This window comes from Grampus griseus (assembly GCF_964374135.1).
Source record: "Grampus griseus genome assembly, chromosome: 17".
In the NCBI taxonomy this organism is placed as follows: Eukaryota; Metazoa; Chordata; class Mammalia; order Artiodactyla; family Delphinidae; genus Grampus; species Grampus griseus.
The window spans coordinates 66687643-66710480 of NC_139011.1; the positions used below are offsets into that span (position 1 = coordinate 66687643).

At 46.0% G+C, this 22838-nt stretch overlaps 1 protein-coding gene and 1 pseudogene across 4 annotated transcripts in view; one reads left to right on the top strand and one right to left on the bottom strand.

Moving 5' to 3' along the window:
* NCOA2 (nuclear receptor coactivator 2) overlaps positions 1-22838 on the top strand; it is a 271625-nt gene that overhangs the window by 244670 nt on the left and 4117 nt on the right. For all 3 annotated transcript variants that reach the window (XM_082674475.1, XM_082674477.1, XM_082674476.1), the window contains 7 exons: positions 7927-8092; positions 11926-12204; positions 13104-13181; positions 14535-14769; positions 16522-16699; positions 17286-17484; positions 19225-19314. In XM_082674475.1, the coding sequence (XP_082530601.1) occupies positions 7927-8092; positions 11926-12204; positions 13104-13181; positions 14535-14769; positions 16522-16699; positions 17286-17484; positions 19225-19314 (1225 nt within the window). The remainder of the gene's footprint in view (positions 1-7926; positions 8093-11925; positions 12205-13103; positions 13182-14534; positions 14770-16521; positions 16700-17285; positions 17485-19224; positions 19315-22838) is intronic.
* On the bottom strand, positions 2164-7014 carry LOC309835682 (vacuolar protein sorting-associated protein 29-like; annotated as a pseudogene). Its single transcript has 2 exons — positions 6933-7014; positions 2164-2695 (listed from the first exon to the last, which is right to left on the bottom strand). The product of its transcript is annotated as a vacuolar protein sorting-associated protein 29-like (transcript).

A 22838-nucleotide genomic window follows, 5' to 3' on the forward strand; every position in this document is an offset into this window, starting at 1 on the left:
TTTTTTTAAATATTTATTTATTTACTTGGCTGTGCAGGGTCTTAGCTGAAGCACGCAGGATCTTTGTTGCCTCGTGCAAGATCTTCACTGAGGCACGCAGGATCTTTTTAGCTGCAGTGTGTGAACTCTTAGTTGCAGCATGCGGGATCTAGTTCCCTGACCAGGGATGGAACCCGGGCCCCCTGCATGGGGAGCACAGAGTCTTAACCACTGGACCACCAGGGAAGTCCCTCAGCCTTTTTTCATTAAGCCGTTGAAGAAGTTTTTAGAAAAAGGAAGTGGTATATGATCAAGTTTGATTGAATTTTTTTGATTCTGATTATTAGTCTAATCATTTTTGTTTCTTTGTAGGTAATCTTTTCTAACTGCTTTTGAAATATTTTTAGAATTGCTATACAGTAGTCTTACTATAGTGTGTCTAGGTGTGGATTTATTTATTTATACTGCTTGGTATTTGGTGTATATCGTGCTTATTTTATCTGTGGATTCATCAGCTCTGGAACTGTAGCCATTATCTCTTTATGTACTGCCCCTCCGCCATTTTCTCTATTCTTTCTTTCTGGGATTCTGGCAAGACATACGTTAACCGTCTCTTTCTACATCAGATTTTTTAAAACTTCTACCCTCCTTATTTCTTAACCCATGTATTTTCCATCTCCCTGTCTCTCTGTACTACATTTGGGATAATTTATCCATATCTATATTTCATTTCATTAATTATCTCTTTAGCTATGTTTAAACCAATTATATTTTTCATTTCTAAAAGTTCTGTTTGCCTGGTTATTTTTCATAGTCTCTTACTGTTTGCTTATTTTTGTGATTCCATCTTTGTATCATTAAACATCACATTCATCATTACTTTCTAAATTTCTTGATTCGATAATTCCAATATCTGGATTTCTTGTGGTTCTAAATCCAGTGATTGACTCTTGCTCGTGGTGGCCTGTTTCCCTGAGTAATTTGGTAATCTTTCATTGGGAGTTCCTAGTTGATCTTTGTCAATGATCCAGCAGGGGGTTAAAGTTGAAGACACTTTTCATGCAAGGGAATTTGCATTGGTCTCTGCTGGAGGTGAGGGTCTCCGCTCACCACTCTCCTCAGTGCAGTCCAGCACTCTCCACTCAGCTCTTTCACTTGGCTGTGGCCCAGTGCCCCAGCTCTCAAGGATAAAACTTAGGTGTTGCTCAAGTTTTCACTCAAAGATGGTTCTTGTTCCATTATTCCCTGCAAAGACAGTATCACAGTCATGTTATATGCATAATCCCATGGTTTTTAAGCAAAGCACTGGAAGCAGACGTTGCACAGGCGACCTTGAGGCCTATGTGATGGTGCTGCTTGGCCACTTGGGTGGGCAAAGAGCCCCGAGGCAGAGAAATAGTTAGGAGCCTAAGCAGGAGTCAGTGTGGGCACTTAAATGATGGAGGCAGTGTTTCTGGTCAGTAACCATGTTAGAAAACAAACTGGAGGAATTCTGCCTTGAGGCTCACATGTAGAAAGTTCGGGTTGGAGCCTCAGTGAAGACCTTCCAGACTGATCGTTTTGTCCTTTGGGGATTATTCTAGTCTAAAATTATGAAATACTTTTATCAAATTCACAAATGATGAAAGCAGGGTTTCTCAAATTTTATAAGGGTAGAATATTTCCAGAGCTTCTTGTTTAAAAAAACAAAAAATACTGATTTCATAGTGACTCTTTTTACCCTGGGATAAAATGCTTTTGCATAGCTCAGAACTGTGGTGTGGTGCCCATTTTCCTTTCTATATCTTTTTTTTTTTTTTATAAATGAAAAGTAACTTTATTACTGCGGAAGCGAAGAATGTCTACAAGAAAATCTAGATTCTTTCTCCTCATGCAGTACTTTGGTAATAAAGTTCCAAATATCAACTATGAAGACACTTACAAGGATAAATCTTTCTTAACATGTGCCCATTTACTGTGTGGTGGACATTTTTTCATAGAAATCATATACTTAAACTAAATATAATCTTATAGTTTACAAGAAGCTTAGAACATTGTATTAACAGAAGACGAGATTATATTTTACTGCAAAATATTATAAAAGTGATACAATTTTGTGGCTCTTAAATGTTTAATTACTTGAGTTGAACAGGGGAATGAAGAAGAAAAAAAGCCCAACAGAAAAATCATCAGGACACGCCTCACTTTAAGATTTTTTGTATTCGATTTGTTCTACTTTCACGTCGTCTCCAATTAGCTGATACACGTAAGCGACAACTGTAGAAGCCTGGATATCCATCAACACAAATGAAGGAATAATGTTCGTTTCCAAGGCATTATATGCTCCAGTGGCAGAACCTGGATTAATGTAGAATTTATTTTCATGCTCACGTGCTTCAAATTTATGTGTGTGTCCTGAAATAAGGATATCCATATCAAACTGCCTCTGCAGCAGGGCTAACCTGGCCACATCTCCCCGTGGAATAACTTCATGTCCATGGATCAGACCAATGTTGGACTGCCCAACAGTTACAACTTTCTGTTCTGGATAATTCAGATTCGCATCGAAGTCTCCTCTCACGGTATGAACATCACCAGCCAGAGTCTTGAGATAGTCATAACTCTCTTTGGTACAAAGGTTTCCAGTGCAGAGAACGTGCTGAATCTTTCCTGGTACCAGCAGTTTTTTAAAGTTTAGCTGGCAGACTGTTGCACTGGTGTGGGATGTGCAGGTCTCCTAATAGCAACGCCAACTGGAGATAGAACAGTCTTCATCTTTAGAGGGGGATCCCTTCAGAGATGGATTGAAGTACATAGTTAATGTGGGAAGCATCCTGTCACTGGGCTCTGCTCAGTCACCCCTTTGTATTATCTTAAGAGAGTGGTAAAGGATTCAGAGGATTCAATGAAGTTTTAAAAAAATAGCAGAAGATGAATATGAGTCTAGCAGTATTGGACGTGTGCGAAAAAGTTGGGAACTAGTTATTTCACTGAAGGAAAAGATGATTAGGGCAATTGCTTAATAACTGTTTTAGGGAGATAAGGAAGAGAGGGTGCTCGCCAGCTGTATTCCATTCACCTAGCGGGAGAAACTAGTGTCTTCCAACCCCCCTGTGCCTGTGAACCACCTTTGGGATCTCATTGAAAGGCAGGTCTGGGTGGAGCCCAGGATTCTGCGTTCCCAACAAGCCCCAGGTGATGCCAGCACCGCTGCTCCTCCGACGCGCTCTGTGTGGAAGAACAGACCAGAACCGCAGTCAGTCAGTGTGGCTCTTAGCTGGCCTAGCTGCCGAGGGCGGGGTGTGGCCTCCACCACCTGAGCACTCTTCTTGGGGATAGAGCATCGCGTAAATAACCTCCGTGATCGTTCTTGGAGGTGGTACTTTCTCGGGGTCCTTCCAGCTCTTTGAGTCTGATTTCGTGGTGTCAGTGAGTATTGCGCGTTTTCTAAATATCTTTATTGGATATGTTAAAAAACACACCCATTTCCATGGAAACCTGCACATAGTAAAAAGGTAGTCGAATAATTAAATCCAGTACCTGAGAGCTGGTTTTGGATGAAATGTCTAAGATTAGTTTCTCAGGGCTTCCCTGGTGGCGCAGTGGTTGACAGTCCGCCTGCCGATGCAGGGGACACGGGTTCGTGCCCCGGTCCGGGAAGATCCCACATGCCGCGGAGCGGCTGGGCCCGTGAGCCATGGCCGCTGAGCCTGCGCGTCTGGAGCCTGTGCTCCGCAATGGGAGAGGCCACAACGGTGAGAAGCCCACACACCGCAAAAAAAAAAAAAAAAAGATTAGTTTCTAGGGAAAACTGGGCCCAACGTTAGGATTTTCACTGTTGCCCAAGCAGAGGAAGGGTTCTGTTAAAGCAAAAATGAGGACCTTCCCGGCTGTCCAGCAGCTGGGGCTCCGCGCTTCCACTGCAGGGGCTGCGGGCTCCATCCCTGGTTGGGGACTGGGATCCCGCAAGCCACACAGCACAGCCAAAAACCAAATAATAATAAAATGGAAGAATTCCGAGTACACACTGAGGCCAGCTACAGAGTCGGCTGGTTCAGTTTGCTGGGGGCGTTTCTGTGACTTGCCCTGCCCTGTTCTCTTGTTGCTGTCAGTTTTCTTTGTAGAAGAGCGCTGTGGACAAAGCAAAACATTTCCACCACTTTTAAAGTTATTTATTTCCGTTTTTCCAGCCACTTACCCCTCTTCTTTTATTTTAAATAATTCAGTTTGGAAGAAATTTATAACCAGCTTTATGGTAGTCTTATTGTCATAGAAATCCAGAAATGATGGATAACAAAGGTTCTAACCACGTCTCTCTTTTGAAATAAAAGCAAAGCAGTGCCTTTTTTAAATCCCCTTTATAAGTATCACCATTAATATTTTATATTTTTACTGCCTACCTATTTAGGAATAGGTTTTTAACTGTTTTATGAACCCAGCATTAGTTTATATACACATTTCAGAAAGACAGTAGTTTAGCCCTTTAATCTCTAATGTATTCACATATTTATTTATAGCTGAATTTCCATTTTCTGTAGTTTCATTGTGGTTTTTCTTCCTTTATTCATTTGGTATGTAAAAGAGTTGTTTAAAATATAGCCCCAAATTTATGGATGATTTTTTGATGATTTCTATTCGATTTATAAAAGTGAACAGTAGCTGCCTTTCATGAAAGACTTCCTTTCACATTAAGTTCAAAATCTCTGAGTAATTTGGTTTTCTCTTGTTTGTAGTGTGTCTAAGGGTAAAGGTTCTTTGGTTGATTCTTTCTCATCATGTAGTAGCTGCTACTTTTTTGCAGAATTTTGAAAACACACATGAAAAGTGATAGTATGGTATGATTTCTCAAACAAGAGCTCAGAATAGATCTTATTCCCCTTCTTATTACCATCTTTAATGTCCTGCTAGTCTATAAATAAATGAAAGTGTAGATTTCAAGAAATAAGGTTTTTATTGATGATGGATTAACTACCTTCTGCTAGTTCATTACTTACCATTTTGCCAACTTGGGGCCTCTGTGTGTTCTTTCCTTTATGCCTCTGAATTTTATCCTTGACTTAATATTATTATTTTTGTCAGCCACCGTCTAGATTGTAACTATATTTGTAATTGCCCAAAATGTAGGAAACTAATTTCTTCATTATGTTGGCAGCCATTATAAAGTTGGGATTGGAAGTCTGGGTCAATATTTTTTTCTATAAGCCAAGTGTATTATGATGTTTCTAAGGGAAGTGGTGTAACTCATGGTATGCCCAAATTTGTAATACTAAGCCACAGCGCAGTGTATTTTTCTGAGTATAAACATGTATTTTTCTGAGTATAAGGTATGATAACCTGGCTAGAGCAAGAAGCTTTTATTTTCACTTGCTTGCTGAACCTATGCAGTTCAAGTACTGGTCCAACAAAGAGATTGAAGATGGCCTCACTGGGCACAGTGTAGGGTTGAGGTTTCTAAATAAATGCCAACATCAAGCCAGCATAGTGCAGTGAGTGGTACTAGAGTTGAGAGGAGAGTGGGAGTGGTCCAGAGTGTCTGTGAAGGAGAAATGCCGAGCCCGGATGGGAAGGCAGAATTGCAGTTGGAGAAGAGGGTGGGAAATGTGGAACGGGAAGTCTTGGCATCATGGTGGGTATGCGGCATCCTCTGGAAAAAGGCCAGTTGCCCAGCGTGGCTGGGACCCACAGGGAAGTCATGGGCATTACGTTGGGAAAGGTTAGGCTTTACCAAAGTGTGTGTGTCCTTGAATTCCACCACCACCAGCACCCTGTCCCAGGGCCTTAGACATTGCGAGTCAGCTCAGTAACGGGAGAAGGAACCTGACAGCATCGTATCGGGAGAATCAGAGAGAGGCTGTAAGCCGGAAAGTGTCTTGAAGGTCCCAGCTCCAGTTGAAGAGGGCCTTGACCAAAGTGGGAATCTGGGTCAAGCATTGGTTTAACGTTTTTAATTAAAAAAAGAAAAAGCAAATGGCCTATTTTATTATGTGGGAAATCGTTTAGATGCAAATGAGCATCAGTAGTTCTTTTTCTTTAAGCCTTTGGATGTGTCTTCCCGGGGGTGGAGCTGTCTTCCAGAGTACCAGACGGAGTGTCCTCTTCCTTCTGACGCTGGGTTTCAGGCAGGTGCAAACTGGGCAGTCTGCCTTGCCGTGGAGCCCGTGCAGCCTTGCTTGGGTTAAAAGGGAGTCGATTTCACATTAGCCGGTCATCAGCAGAGAGATCTGGGATGGGGGTTGTGGTCGTGTGGGAATAAAAGCTTCTGAAGAAGCAGAAGTCGAAAATTGTGAAATAAAGCTAGAGGAAGAGAATATTAACTAGCATCTTTGGGGAATGAGGTCTCAGGCCTAAGAGAATTTGGTAAATAGACAGCATCCACTCTTGGCTGACTTGAGCTCCTTTGTTCATGAAATTGACCGCATCTAAAGTGGGTCATTGCTCTTGGGGGAATCCCCTCCTCTCTCTGCTTCCCTGACACGCAGATCTGTGGCTGTCCTCCTCCTTGTTGCCGCTTTTCTGTGTCTGCTCTTTCCTCCCACTCCCTGAGTGTGCAGTGTTCTGGTCACAGCTGTGTTTAAAAAGTTGACTCTGGGAGAGTGTGGAAGCACGAAGGGCAATGGGGGAACCATTCCAGTGGCTGATGTCTTCCCGGGAACCGAGGCCATGGTGGGAGAAGAGGCAGGTACAGAGAGAGCCCCGGCCAGGAGCACGGGCCTCTGCCAGCGCTGGCGAGCGCCCTAGCGACGGGAACGCTTGGGTGGAGCGGGGTGGGCAGCGTAGCACACACGCTGGGCTCACGATGGTACCCCTCACAGTGCCTCGCAGGCTGTGGGACGTGGGCTTGGAGCCGCGGACCGCCGGCGAGCAGGGTCGTCGAGGGCACACTTAAGTGGGTGATTTTCTTCACAAGTGACATGGGCTAAATGGAGAGGATAGAGTGTTTCCAGTGCACTGGGTTAGAACTGTTTGAAACTGACTTTTGGCTTTAATCCTCAGCATTTCAGGATTCTGGGCCAAACTGGCACAAAGCGTATGAAACCGGTTAGATAGGTCATTCATCCCTAGGTGAATCTATGCTTAAGAATGAGGGAACTTACCTGTAAACTTTATCTTCTCCAAAACATATAGTAACTTTAAGAGTACAAATTAGAGTATCGTTTCCCCTTTTGCTATTACAGTAACTCAGAAGCTCTTTTTTAAAACTCCCCAAGTTTGTCAGTTAATTTAAATTATAGGAGTTTTATATACCATAGAATTTGGAGTGCAGTGTTACGGTTTTATCACCAGTCACCTTATATAATAACAAACATAATTTGCATGTTCCTGGTCTACTTTTATTGAGTAACTCAGGAAGTCTAACGACCACGCTCCTTGAGGATTTTAATAAATGTTTACAAGTCCCACTTACGCGTGACAGAGAAACGTCCTATCAGTCCAGCCACGTGCAGTCTAACGGCAGCTGATTCAACAAACTTAATGGAGCTTTTATGCTCATAGTGTCCCTCAGATGGGTCTTCAGAACCTCATGCGAAATGAGACTGCAATCAACTGGCCTTTTTTGCTAAAATTCAGGAAACTCCTTTGACTACTTCAGTGCAAAGTAAACACATATACTCTTGAAGAGTCAGCGTGGATTTGTGGGAACGTAGTGGTCACCTAGGTCGGTGTTGAATCCCGGCTTTGCAGCGTCTGCCTGTGTGATCTCCACCACAGGGTCTGACAAGCTCTCCAGGCCTCAGCGTTGCCAGCTTTAGAGCGGGGGCAGTAAAAACAAAGCTCACAACATCCGACGCCTAGGTGTGTGTCTGGCTTATCTCCGTTAGGCACTGGATAAAGTCTGTCTATTATTTAGGGTGGATGGTTGTGTCTGGCTGGTATAGTATTTTACTACTTTTGTCTTTAAGGGAGAAAAAAAATGTTCTCTAATCAACTAACTTTTCCATGGGCCTGAGATGAAGTTTGTCTCTACAGGCAGCCGTTTGGCAACTCTCCAGATGACTTGCTGTGTCCACACCCTGCAGCGGAGTCTCCAAGTGACGAAGGCGCTCTCCTGGACCAGCTGTACTTGGCCTTGCGGAACTTCGATGGCCTGGAGGAGATCGACAGAGCTCTGGGGATACCCGAGCTGGTCAGCCAGGTGGGCACAGGGCGAAGCTGGTGGGGACCGAGCACTTGCGTGGGCACGGAGGTACCTGTTCTCTTTGGTCGGCAGGTAATCTGCAGCCTGCTTTTTAGAATGCTTTCTTACCTGTTAACAAGCCAGCTCTGTGTGCTGTCTCCCCCACTCCTTGTTACTCCCACATCAAGAATGGAAAATACTGAGAATGAGTTTGACCTGTACTTTGGGTCAATTGAGCTGAAAGGCAGAAACTCAAGTCCAGCTCATCTACTGACAGGGAGGAACATGCAAGGGGCAGAGAAGCCAAGAACAGAACATTGCTGCCCCAGCAATCCAGAACCTTCCATCTAAAAAGTAGTTTCCTTAAAATGGTTCTGACAAACCTAGGGGCAGGACAGGAATAAAGATGCAGACGTAGAGAATGGACTCGAGGACACAGTAGGGGGAAGGGGAAGCTGGGACAAAGTGAGAGAGTGGCACGGACATACATACACTACCAAATGTAAAATAGATAGCTAGTGGGAAGCAGCCACATAGCACAGGGAGATCAGCTCGGTGGTTTGCAACCACCTAGAGGGGTGGGATAGGGAGGGAGGGAGGGAGATGCAAGAGGGAGGGGATATGGGGATATATGTATGCATATAGCTGATTCACTTTGTTATACAGCAGAAACTAACAACATCGTAAAGCAATAATACTCCAATAAAGATGAAAAATAAAAAATAATTTAAAAAAAAATAGGGCTTCCCTGGTGGCGCAGTGGTTGAGAGTCCGCCTGCCGATGCAGGGGACACAGGTTCGTGCCCTGGTCCGGGAAGATCCCACGTGCCGCGGGGCGGCTGGGCCCGTGAGCCATGGCTGCTGAGCCTGCGCGTCCGGAGCCTGTGCTCCGCAACGGGAGAGGCCGCAGCAGTGAGAGGCCCGCGTACCGCAAAAATAATAATAATAATTAAAAAAAATAAAAACTAGTATCCTGGGCTTCCCTGGTGGCGCAGTGGTTGAGGGTCCGCCTGCCAATGCAGGGGACGTGGGTTCGTGCCCCGGTCCGGGAGGATCCTGCGTGCCGTGGAGCGGCTGGGCCCATGAGCCATGGCCACTGAGCCTGCGCGTCCGGAGCCTGTGCTCCGCAACGGGAGAGACCACAGCAGTGAGAGGCCTGCGTACCGCAAAAAAAAAACAAAAAAAAACTAGTATCCTCAGTCACTCTTCATCTTAACATTTGTGGGCTAGTGATAGGAAGCTACTTGTGCTAAAAGAATATGTTGCACGTAAGTTAGCAGTAATCTCTTTTTTTGGCTGTTGGGTCTTTGTTGCTGCACACGGGCTTTCTCTAGTTGCGGCGAGCGGGGGCTACTCTTCGTTGTGGCACTCGGGCTTCTCATTGCAGTGGCTTCTCGTTGCGGAGCATGGGCTCTAGGTGCATGGGCTTCAGTAGTTGTGGCTCACAGGCTCAGTAGTTGTGGCTCGTGGGCTCTAGAGTGCAGGCTCAGTAGCTGTGGCACACGGGCTTAGTTGCTCTGTGGCATATGGGATCTTCCCGGACCAGGGCTTGAACCCGTGTTCCCTGCATTGGCTGGCGGACTCTTAACCACTGCGCCACCAGGGAAGTCCCAGCAGAAGTCATTTTAAAGGTAGCTGCAGTTCATTCATCATTTTGCCCTCTGTGTGGATTTAGCCACAGTCATATGGGGACTATTTAATATCGATGGGAATGTAAAGACGTTAGCCAATCTTAGTGGGCTTCTCCCTCCTGGTGATTAGTTGGTGACATAAAGTCATTAACTACATCAAGAGTACTTTATAGCAACAATATAATAAATAACCTAACAGTCTCATGAAATAACTTAGGACTTTTCTGAATCTGGCTACGCAGCCCAGTTTGTGTGAAGCAGGCATCCTGGTTTCCTATAGAGTCACCTGGAAAAAACAATGAGTCTCACTGCTGTCTTCCTCTTTTCTCAGCATGAATCGTCTTTATTTCTTATTGCTAAGAAATACCTTCCAGGGTTCGCTCTGCTTCATGGTCATAGGATGTGTCGTGAGGGTCTGTGGGAAGGGAGATACAGACCCATTGGAAACCTCTCTGAAGCATTCAAAACAGCCCTGTCATAATCCCCACGTTCAGCAGACATAAGTGGGAGTTAAGACTTGATAGTTCATACTGAGAACAGCAGAATGGAAAGAAATGACTTGAGGTTACATGATATAACCTGAAATAAGAAAGGAAAATGGAGTTGAAGTATTTCCTGTGTGGCTGGCTTGCTTTGCCTTTAGTGCTGGTGAGAATTTAGCATTCAGTATTGTTATCCCTGAGTTTTGTCTAAGTGACATTTAAAGATGTGATTCTTGGGGTTGCTGAGTGACTCGGAGCGTTGTTTTCATCAAAAGTGGTATCATTTCATTAATATCTTCAGTCTCTTTTTTTCTCATTTATTTGTGTTGTTTCTGTTTTGTCTCATCAAATCCCTCATCCTTATATCATATTAAACTGAATTATAGAAATAGTGATTAGGTGGAGTGGGGAACTGTAGAATACACGTGGACTTTATTTGTACTCATCAGAGTTGTGTGTTTTCTTTAAAAATGGATATTAAACTTTCTCTCTGTTAAAGATGGGCAAATATTTAAAGATCTGAGATAGTTTTGTGGATGTAGTTAGAGCAGTAATTCAACAGTGAGTGGTTTCCCCCAAGCGGGCTCCATCCACATTTTTAAAACTACTACGGACAGGGGAGTGGACCCAGTTCTCACGGGTCCACGTGACCTAAGCCCAGGATTCTGGGTGGCCCCAAGCCCTGCTCTCACATGGGTAGACTGGCTTGAGGAAAGCTTAGGCCGTTACTAGGCTAAAGCAAACCTGAGAGATGATTTTGCTGTTGCGTCCTTGCCTCCTGTCTGCTGGGAGGTTTGTGGCAGAAAGAAGAGGAGAATGAAGCAGGTGCGCCTTCCTGCTCTGCGCAGAGTCATTTAGGGCCACCTACATCGAGGGTGTGCCCCTTGGAGAAGTTCTGGATTTTCTGCAGCCGCCTCCTTCTGACCCAGATAGGGTAGCCCTAAGAAGCCAAGGATGATGAACATGTTAGATACGGCTAGGAGGAAATAAGATGGTGGCAGAATGTGGGGCGTGTAGGGAATTCTGACGACCACAGAAAACAGTCAGACACAGGTGGTGTTTCACACTGGTGAGTGGCTCAGGTCCCACATCACAGACTCTACTGGAAGCCACTCCTCACTAGCCAGACAGGCTTCCTGCAATTTGCTGCACATCTACAAGTCTCAGTTTTGTTATCTGCAAAATGGGAATAGTGGTGGCACCCCAACACTGCCGAGCCCAGCCAGGTACCAAGGCAGCTGTCTAGTTAAAGTGATTAATACAGGTGTGACTAATCAAATCAGAACACTTAACACGTGGGAATTCCCTGGCGGTCCAGTGGTTAGAACTCTGCACTTTCCTGCCAGGGCCCGGGTTTAACCCCTGCTTGGGGAACTAAGATCCCGCAAGCCGGCAAAAAAAAACAAGCCCCTTGAGGCGTCTAGGGGACGTTCGCATTCTTCCAACTGGCGGCATGAGTAGGAGGCATTCCGTAGTCACAGCCCATCTCTCCCTTCCCTCGGAAGAAGTGCTGCGGGGAGTCAAGCCTGACCCCTGCTTCTTACCTCAAGTAACTGGATCTCTGGAACAGAGGCATTTTCTGGGAAGACAAGTGGAGTCAAGGTAGAAGTCCCTTTGTGTAGTAAGTGCAATAGCAGAAGCCTCAAATACAGGGCAGTGAGAGGAAACAGCCTTCTGTTCGCTTTGCAGTTTTCAGTGGTTTCACTGATTTGTTTGTTATCGGGGGCTTTCTCCTCAGAGCCAAGCGGTGGATCCAGAGCAGTTCCCAAGTCAGGATTCCAACATCCTGCTGGAGCAGAAGGCCCCTGTGTTCCCACAGCAGTATGCATCTCAGGCACAAATGGCCCAAGGCAGCTACACTGCCATGCAGGATCCAAGCTTCCACACCATGGGGCAGCGGCCGAGCTACGCCACGCTCCGTGTGCAGCCCAGACCCGGCCTCAGGCCCACGGGCCTGGCGCAGACCCAGCCCAACCAGCTGAGGCTTCAGCTGCAGCATCGCCTCCAAGCACAGCAGGTGCGTTCCTGGCTGCGCCTGGAAGATCGGGGGGGGGGGGGGGGGGGTGGCAGTGCAGGGGCGGGGCACAGGGAAGGTGGACGTGAGCCCGGGGGTCCTTATGGAGGCCTTAAAAGCTCCTTCTGTCCTTTCGAAGAGGGTGAAAGCGTTGCCACGTTACCTTACAACTTCCATACTCCTTTCTGCTTCACCTCCTTCCCTTCTTTCTCTCTTCTGCAATAACTCCACTCCAGCGTAGAGCAGCTCTTTGGTTTCCTGGCTCTATTATTTACTGAGGGGCTAACCTTGAGCTCTGTGAGCCTCAGTGTTTACATCTGTACAATGGGGTCGCTGTACAGTCTCGGGCAGTATGTGTGTGTCTGTGGGGCCCGGCACAGTTTCTGGCCCAAAGGGAGCTCCCAGGACAACCATAGCTCCTGCCATTCATCCTATCTTGTGGCCAGAATCATCGCTCTTAGTGGAGTGGTGGCATAGGGTGCTGCGTTATGGAATACCTGTTTAGCTCAAGAAAGTGTGTTCTCACTGAAACAAGCCTGGACAGATTTCTCTCATATGGTAAATAATCGTGTTGTGGGCTTTAAATCGCCTCTCCCTTTTTTCCCTCTGCTTTTTTCCTAATCTTCCTCTTGGCCTCCTTTTCTGATCATTCCACTCCCTTGCCCCCTTGCCAACAGTGTGTTTTCCAAACTGTCCAGAATAACTTCTCAGCTATCAGCAATGGGAAACCTCAGCGATGACTAGCTTTACAAGGGGATCCAGGTACAAGCCATGTGGTTTCAGTGTCCAGCAGCAAGCAGATGTTGGGTTGGCGGGGAGAGGGGAAATTTCTTGAGGAAGGTGATTTGAAATAGAATATATTCTGATTAAAAATATATTGATTGCCATGTGTATGCGTTTAGAATCGCCAGCCACTCATGAATCAAATCAGCAATGTTTCAAACGTGAACCTGACTCTGAGGCCTGGAGTACCCACACAGGTAAGGGGCAGACCAGCCGTCAGCTTTTACTGCATCCGCGTAACTTCTCTTGTCATTTCTTCCCCCTTGATATCCCACGTAACGTAACTCAGAAGGCCATACATAGATCCAGATCCACACAGTGGATGTCGTGTCATTCGCTTTTCTTGTCTGGTCTGTTGCTTTTGTGGTTCTCTCCTCATCACTGCCATGTTTATTGCCAGGTACAGTCAATTATCGTTATTCACACTGGTTGTGTTCAGAAAAGTTACTGCAAACACTGAATTAGCGAATATTGAACTGTTGCTCCTAGGAGAAATAAAGGGTTCGTTTCCTTTGAGCCTCTCGGTCAGATTTTCATGAATCAATGTGTGTTTCTGTTTGAAGACGCCTTGTTTAATACATGCTGTTGATTCACTAACACTGAACTCACAGCCAGCAGCACTGTAACTCATGCCTGCATGAAGCTCCTCGAACTCCCAGATTTTCCCCATAAGGCACATCACAGCCCCCTGTGCTTATCTAGGACCCTAGGCAGCGCTTCAGCACTTCTCAGGAGCCATTTTAAACAGCAGAGTCACCAACAAAAAGCACGACAGTGTGAAAAACGTGGAGCTAAATAGTCCACAAAAAGGACACTTGTGCGCAGTACGAGAGCTGAAACGAGAAGCAGTGCCACCTGGTTTCAGCCTCAGGTGGGAATGGGCATGTTGGGCTTCTCACATTTTTTGCTGCTCTGCACGTGTCCATAAATCACGACAGTGCCGTGAGTATTGGTTCTGGGGTGACAAATAAATGTTAGCAGGTAGGCAAGCTCACCAGTGCAGAATCCACAAATAATGAGGTCGACTGTATACTGCCAGGACCCGTAACCAGCCTGGTACCACTTACTGACAGCGCCCCTCCCGTCCTGTCCTGGCCTCCCTACGCGCCTGCCTCCGTTCTGCCTTTTCTGAAGTGCTTCAAAGCCACCTTTTGGCACAGTGACTTGGTTTCCCTTTAGACTTGAATGTCCCTTAATGAGACTCTAAACTGCCGTCCTCAGGGTTTTTGTACAGAGTCCTCTTACAGACAGGACTGGGGTTACCGTGGGCTCCCCTCGTTACCTGTGTCCTCTCACAGCGAGTCTCAAGTTTCTTGATACTGACATCAAACTTAACGCATGTCATTGCAATGTTTGAGAATCATCATCTACAGAATTCAGAAGCTCACATTCTCAGCCACCAGTTGGTCAGCTCTAAACTGTTTTCTTCTGTTTGCCAAATAATTTCGCACGAGACAGTACCCTTTGTGATCCTCTTTCTAACATACGGGTTGTTTTTCGATCTGTCTCCACCCCCAATGTCTTCCTCCGCGTTTTGCCCCCCGTTCCAGGCACCTATTAACGCACAGATGCTGGCCCAGAGACAGAGGGAAATCCTGAACCAGCATCTTCGACAGAGACAAATGCATCAGCAGCAGCAAGTTCAGCAGCGAGCTCTGATGATGAGAGGACAGGGGCTGAACATGACGCCCAGCGTGGTGGCTCCTAGTGGTGTGCCGGCAACTATGAGCAGCCCCCGGGTCCCCCAGGCAAATGCACAGCAGTTTCCCTTCCCTCCGAGCTACGGTACGGGACTTACGCCGCCGCCGCCTTTCACCAGTCCTTTCTCACCCGTGTCCCCCAGTCCCGGGTCACAGCTCCTCTCTCGCAGCTCTTTGCATGGCTCCCAGAGGAACCTGGCTAACCGGGGGGGTGCTAGGAAACCTGGGAGGACCACTGGGGCCCAGGTCCAGCAGGGTACCTTCCAGTCTCTCAGCTCAGGTGCCACCTTTGCTCTGAGTGCAGGTCTTTCTTTAAGAATGACCGGAGTAGGTGTGCATGCGTAGAGTGCCTCTGCCAGTCATGCGTGTGAGTGCGTGTGAATGTCTGCACTTAAGTCGGTGTCTGTAAACACAGGTGCCTGTGCATATGCTTATACTTGAAAACCTCTGAGTCTAAAAACGATAGATAGGAAATGTTGAAAGACATGTATCATTGTAAGTATTTTACAGACTTTTTACAGCTTTTGAAAAATAAAGGCTCTCAATATTATACCAGATCTTTAACGAATTGATCATTCTTAAGGGCTGCTGCACAGAAACCACAGCAGACGACCTCTTAATTTTCTTCGTATTGATTTGTTGTTTAATGTCAGTCTTAAGAGACAAGCGTGCAATGTCATAAACATTAATATTTGTGTGCATGTCATATTCGATTAATAGTTGAATTATTGATAAAAGGGCTTACATCAAGGTTAATATTCAAAATGACTTTCCCGATCTTCCGCCAGAGTTCTCTAGAAACAACTACCAAGTCTTTGTGGTGCTTAGCCTCATGTCTCCTATTTCTTTAAAGAAACAGAAAGATAATGTGCAGCTTTTTCCTGTGTGATCTTAAGCTTTTCTTCTATAGCTCATTAAAGCATTAATTAAATATGCATGTTTAACACATCTTCTAGGCAAAAATGGGCTTACCTCAATGTCATCCCTGAAATTTTCTAAGGAGCCGCTCCTTTGTTTCCCAACTCTTCCTCTCTTTCCTTTTTGATCATTTAGGAAAGACTGCTAAAAGTTCTTTCTCTCCTTTTAGTGTAAACACCATTTGCCTCTGCACTGAGCAAGAAGCTTACATGGAATTTGTTTTTCTTATTCTTGCTAATCTTGTATAGCGCAAAAGCATGGTAGAGCCCTTCATAAATACACAACAAGCTAATCATGAATGCAGTTACTTTCTAAAATTTTTTTATTTTTTGGCCATGTTGCACAGCTTGTGAGATCCCAGTTCCCCAACGAGGGATCGAACCCAGGCCCTCAGCAGTGAAAGTGCGGAGTCCCAACCACTGGACCGCCATAGAATTCTCACAGTCACTTATTTTTAAAAACGCATCTATCTCATCATAGAATAACTTGGGTTAATTTAATAAAAAATTATTCAAGTGTGTTGGCTTTTTATATATAGCTAAACCTTAATCCAACTTAATCCAGTTGTAGTGATGCATAAACATTGAAAGACTGTTTCTGGTCAAAGAGAAATATACACATTTGACTCATTCTTGATTTGCAAGGGATATGGGGAGAGAATAGTATCTCTCTCTACCTCTAGTCGTGATGGTTAATATCGTTCTTAGGCACGCCTCTAATTACTATAGAGAACCAAGGTATGGAGAGATTTTCTTCATGCATTTTATTCCATCTTGGAATCTTTTTTAAATGTATATAATTTACCAGCATGTGATCAGGTATTTGATAGTAATTTTCTTTGTGTATTTGATTTGAATGTTCTCTTCTGTCCCCCGTCTCAACGATAAAACTAACAGTCTCCTTTGTTCTGTTTTTTAAGGAATAAGTCAGCAGCCTGATCCAGGCTTTGCTGGGGCCACCGCACCCCAAAGCCCTCTGATGTCGCCCCGGCTGGCGCACACGCAGAGCCCCATGCTGCAGCAGTCCCAGGCAAACCCAGCCTACCAGGCCTCCTCGGACATGAACGGGTGGGCGCAGGGGAGCATGGGCGCAAACAGGTATGCCGCGTGTCTCTGTCTTTTCGATAGAAATGATCACCAGGGAATCTTTCCATAGCCCACCTGTCTCTCTTCTGGATTTTTCTTCTTTGCCCAAGCAAGCAATACCAAGTAAACTGCTAAGTAAGCCAGTCTACTTTTCCTAGGGCAGAAGTTACCAGAATTTAGAAAACCTTAGCTTAATGTTTTTTCCTTGGGAGTAAAAGGAGCTCCCCTGAGAAGGTAGCACCGCCACCAATGGATGATAGAAACCGCTGTGGGAGGCGGTGGCCTAGAAGCCACCCTCTATCAGTACAGGTAATAAAAGCAAACAGAAGCCTTGCCTGGTACAGACATGACAGTGGGACGTGTCCCTCCAGACCTTCACGGGAATGTGGGGAAAAGGACAGAGCGCGGTGGCCCCCGCAGCTTCGCCAAGGGCTTCTTCCCCCGCTGTTTCTGACCTCACCACCTCCTGGTGTCCCACCCGGATTCTCTCAGCCTAGATTTATTCATTCTGAAGGAAATGCCTGAGAAACCAGTGCTCAAAACTGCCTGCCTGTTTGCCCGAGGGCTCTGACATTTTCATCTTTCACTGTGTTTCTAGCATGTTTTCACAGCAGTCCCCTCCACACTTCGGACAGCAAGCAAACACCAGCATGTACAATAACAATATGAACATCAATGTATCCATGGCGACCAACACAGGTGGGATGAGCAACATGAACCAGATGACTGGACAGATCAGCATGACCTCAGTGACCTCCGTGCCTACGTCAGGGCTGTCCTCCATGGGTCCCGAGCAGGTAAGCACCCCAAGGAGAAGCCCCCCGCGGGCTTCTGATTGTAACTTCTTGTCTATTTTTGCATTAAATGTGTCTTTCCATGTGCTTAACATATGCCATGAACTCCCACATTTATTTTGAAGAGTGTTTTTTTCACCTTACCACCACTTGTGTTGGTGTGATTAACAGAAATACTTGATAATGACGAAATAAACATGAAAGGATCCCTGACTGCTCAAAGATCTTTTAAAATATTTAACTTGCTTGTCTTCTGAATTTTTCTCTTATTTGAGGGATTTGGCGATATATAAAATGAATCTCTTAAAATGGAGTGGTGAAAGGTATTTTTTTAATAGTTTTATTTTTGGATTTTTAAGAACTGATTTTTCTCTAAACATAAAACCAGATGAAAAGCAAAGGCCAAACTACCTGCCATCCAGTTAGCTTTAAATGATAGTTCACGTGTGCAAGGAGACTGACACAGGGTATCCAAAAACTACTCTCCGTCATCTCTGGGATATGGATACGATGACTTTTTTTTTTTTGGTCTGTATATATTTTTTAATAATTCTGTTTTGTGTTGAATAATACTGAAATGATTCTGCCATCCCTAAGTACATGCCAGCTTCACTTGGTGTCAAAGAGACTCAAAGCACTTGATGCGTAGGTAGCCAGCCTGGGATTCAGAAATCTATGATGGGTAAAGATATTGGTTAATAATTTTTAAACTGTATTAAAGACCTTATTTTTAAAGGGCACAAAATGCTGGGCATTCTGCCACCTCACTAGTTCAGGCAAAGTGTTAATGGGGCAAGAACCCTGAATCTTATTTCAAATTTGGAGAAACTGAGGCATGGAAAGTCTAAACAAATCAACCAAGTGTCATGGACAGCAGCATAAAGTTCCATTAGCCCGTGACTGTGAGAATGGGGAAAGGTCTGCTGAGTCCTGCTGTTGGTAAAGGACAACCTGTGTGAAAACTTACTAAATTTTACCAGGCCTCAGTGTATTATTCTGTAAAAAGAAGATTAATAAAAATGCAAAGTGATGCATGAGAAAATAAAAGCACTTTGCAACATAAGAAGGCTTTATGCGTGGGTGAAATAGTAATTTGCACTTCTCTGGTTGAACTGATTGTACTTCTCTGGTGGCCAAATGCTTATTTGTATAAATTAAACATAAAGAAAAATAGACTTTCATCTTTTCAGTGGAGAAAATGTAGTGTAGATGCTGAACTTCCTACCAGAGTGGACCGCCAGCAGCTCCTGCCTCGCTTTCTAGGGGAAGTGTAATTTGTAAAAGAAATGTACAGATGCCAAGAATAGTTCACTTAGAAAAGATTCACAAGATCCTGCCTCGTTTGGGGTATTCACACCTGCTCTTGCTAATCAATAACTTGCCTAAAGTAACAGACATCAGGAATCATTGATCTCATTTGCACTCAAAAAAGTGAACATGTTAAGGCATAAGAATGTTTCTAATATTACCATCTCTGTTGAATTTCTCTACAGTATACAAAAAAAAATTTTTTAATTGTGAAGGCAGCGAGTGTATTATAAGGATTTATTTTCATGTTCCTTCACACTCCCCCCAGAACGTATGCATGGAAGAATAGATAAGGGAAGTGGCCGTTTTTATGTAGTCCTTTCTCCCCATAATTCTACTCCTAGAACCAAAGAAGCAGGTTAATGGGTGGTTATTTCCCATACGCTTCTGGATGTCTCACTGAATAAAGCCCCTGTGCTGTCCTGCCGCCCTCAGGTTAACGATCCTGCTCTCAGAGGAGGCAGCCTTTTCCCAAGCCAGCTGCCTGGAATGGATATGATTAAGCAGGAGGGAGACGCACCACGGGTAAGAGACAGCAGAGAAGCAAGCCATGAATGCGGTAGTAAAGTGAATGTGACGTTCTGTAGACTAAAATGGGCATAGATGTGTCCGCCTGCAGATTGAAGAGAGTTGTGTAATACTTGTGATATTTTTTAAATGTCTTCTAATTTTATCGGACATACAGTGGTTTTTGTGTGAATAATTTTTTCTCTAAGCTCATTTCAGCTGAGCTGATAGTGGTGTGTGAATTAAGAACACTAATTCTGCCCTGGAGTGAAACTATTATAGCCAAGCAGAAAATCAAGTAGCAAGGAATTAGTCGTGTGAGGGCAAGCTGATCAGTTTTGCTTTTTCTGAATCATGCTGCCTGCCTTTTCAGAAGGATGGAGAGGAACTAACTTATAGTTGCTTTCTCTCCCTTAATTAAGTCTAAGTTTACTCTAAGTGTTTTTCTATATTTCATTTTAGTTAGGCCACCATTTGCTTATTACCTTAAACACTTGTTCGAAGAAGAGTGATATTACCGTGTTCAGCCAGATCTTGAAACAGTAGAACAATCAGTGCTTAGAAGCCACCTGAGTTGGGAGCCTGGCGGCAGGTGTGCCAGAGGGACCAGGAGGGCCCTGAGCGACCTGGCACAGGTGAACCGGGCCCTCTGAAGGTGGGGCAGTTACAGTCCTGAGCAGCAGGTAATTCTCTTCTAAAGCGGAAGTCCTCTCTCAGTGGAGAAAAAGGTAGGGATGATGTGGAATTTCCTACACAACAGTGGATCGTGGATCATTTTGTTAGTATTATTAGCATTCAAGTTCAAAAACCAATAGCATAAATTTGATCCAGATTTTAACGACGCAGTGTGTGGCTTGTCTCGTTTGAAGAACCACGGTCACGGTCATGGTGTGGCGCCGAGGCTTTGGGGGGCAGGGTGGGGGGAGTCCCTTGGATGTTTTGCGTACGAACCCAGATGTGCACGTCATCTGAACGGTTAACGTACGGATGTAGTCGGTCTAACAGAAGATGGAGTATATTGCATTACTGACCAAGGGTCTAGACTCTAAATGCGCCATCGATGGAGGCTGGAAGGCCGCGGGGCCTGCCCTGCCCTGCCCTCCGCTGCAGCCCTGCACACAGGGGCGGCCTGTGCGCAGAAGCAGGGCCTTCAAACCCGGACGGCACCTCCCAGAGGAACGATGGCATCGGCGCCCACTAGGCTCCCACAGGGGACAGCCCGTTCTAACCCAGAAGTGCCGGGAGCTTAGCCTCTGAGCGTGTGGTGTCTCTCTGGGGGGAAGAAGTGCGTGTAGGCGGCCAGGCTCGCATTTCGCTCCACGGATCCCGCGCGCGAGGAGACCGGGCCTCCCTCCCCCCACTGCCGGGTAACCTAGCGCAGCCGGGGGCGGGATGAGGCCCTGGGAAGCACTTCCCCGGGCAGAGCCGGCAGCCCAGCCTTGCGCTGCTGTCTTCCGAGAGCCCCAGAAAGTGAGCGGCCTTAGTATTAGGTCCTTTCTTCTGCCACCACGTTACCTCCAGGAAGGAAAGACTCGCCTTCTGTAAAGCGGAGCACGTGGGTGGCCCACGGTCTGGTGCAGAAACCACCCACCTGTATTGAGCGTTTAGTGCAGGCCTGATTCTCTGCTTAGAGCTTTATTTGGAGCAGCTCACTGAAACCACAGCCCAGCGCGCATGGCGGATCCACTGTTCGGAGAGTTTACTGACTCGCCCGAGGTCCTGCAGCACAGAAGGTGAACCCCGGCGGGCCGATCCCTGGCTGCTGTCGGCCCTGCACCATATACCACCAACCTCTCCCAAGGCAGCCCAGGGCTCTTGTGAGACTTCTTCAAGGGTTCATGCAGGTAGCGCTGGAAATGCAGGCCAAAAAGGAACATATTACTTCATTCTTTGGGGCCATTCCTTTCTCTCTCTATAGGTCCTAAAGGGAAGGAAAAGATACTTAAACATACTCTGAGACAGGCAGTGAAGACTCAGCTGCATACTTAGTAGAGTCCTCCCTCGGGCAGGGGCGGGGGCCCTCATCTCAGCATGGAGGAAGCCCCCTGAGTGAGGGGAGGGAACGCACCTTTTGGCCTCTGATGCACCACGGACCGTGCGGGCCCGTGGTAGATATTTAGGCCTCCCCCGCATGTTTAGACAGGGAGACTGAATCTCTGAAGACTGGGCACTTTACCCCAGGTCACACAGCTAGCAGTGGTGGAATATATCGGAGGCCAAGAGGGGGACCACCCCGAGCAGCAGCACAGGAGGGGCCCAGCCCTGCCAGGTGGGCTCGACTGGCGCAGCACAGGGTGGAGAGATGCAGGCAGGCGGCCAGCGGAACCAGATGTTCACACACGTCGGGGTGCCGGCGGGGGGGCTGAAGAAACCTGAATTGGAAAGATGAGCACTAAGGTCACAAAAGGCAACTTTAGGTAAACATAGGGTGTTCTCTCCATCCAAGTGCCTTTCGGATCCGTGGTGAGGAGTCTCTCTGTCACCGTCTAGCCCGGGCCATTTACACACCTCTCACTTCCTGCTTTTTTCCAGTCCCCCTCTTGAATCTGGCTTCTCCATCTATTGGTTATGCTGAATGTTAAAGCCAGCGAACAGTCTGTCACAGACACGCTGGTGGTTTCCTTTAGACTCTAAAGTTTAGAGAATAATATGTGCAGTGTATCCCTCCTAATTCACGAACAATACCTGGAAATCACTCTGCATTTGTCACCGTGCTCCCGGTGTGCGCACAGGGAGGCTTCCGTCGTGTTCGTCCTGCCTCTGTAACATACCCTGCTGCTGCTGTGAAGCGAAGAGCTGTTCTCAGAACTTTTATTGGTGATCAGGTTCTATTTGAACTAGAAACCACTGTGATCCATTATACATTGAATCGTGTTCCATTTATCCTGGAATGGAGATTAAAATTGGATCTTGCTTTAAGCAGAGCTAGAATATACAACCACGGATTTACCAAAACCTAGAGAAGGGCAGTTATTTTATCTAACCAAAAGATTCTTCCTTTTATAAGGACTTAATCGTACTGTTACTACACATGTATTTCAGTATATTAAAGTTTACTGCTCAGCCACGTGACACGTATAAAGAAAGTACAGTTGTAATTCTATTATCTAGTGTTTTGGAAATTGAACACTAACTCAAATCAGCTTTGAGTTGATGATAATGACGATGACGGTGATGATGACAAAAACCCCAGTTGATTTAGCCTGCAGAAGCTGGGGAGAAGCCTGTCGTTCTCCATGGGAGTGTGGCAGTAAGGGAGAGTCAAGAGGGGACGTTTTTAGGAAGTGGGTTTGTACTGGATGGTGTGAGGAGAGATGAAGAAAACAGTGACCCCTTCTGGATTGGACACTGTCAAAGAGCAGGCAGTCCAGCAGCTGGGTATCTCACAGGTACCTCAGTGATCTCTGTTGCGGAGGCAGGTGTCACTGGTAAGAGAGCAGCAGTCACTGAGAAGGAGGGATGGGAAATCCGTTGCAGCCTGTGCCTTCGGAGTCGCGTGCAGGATCTGCCGGCTGTGGGAACCACTCTGCGTTCAGTTAGGA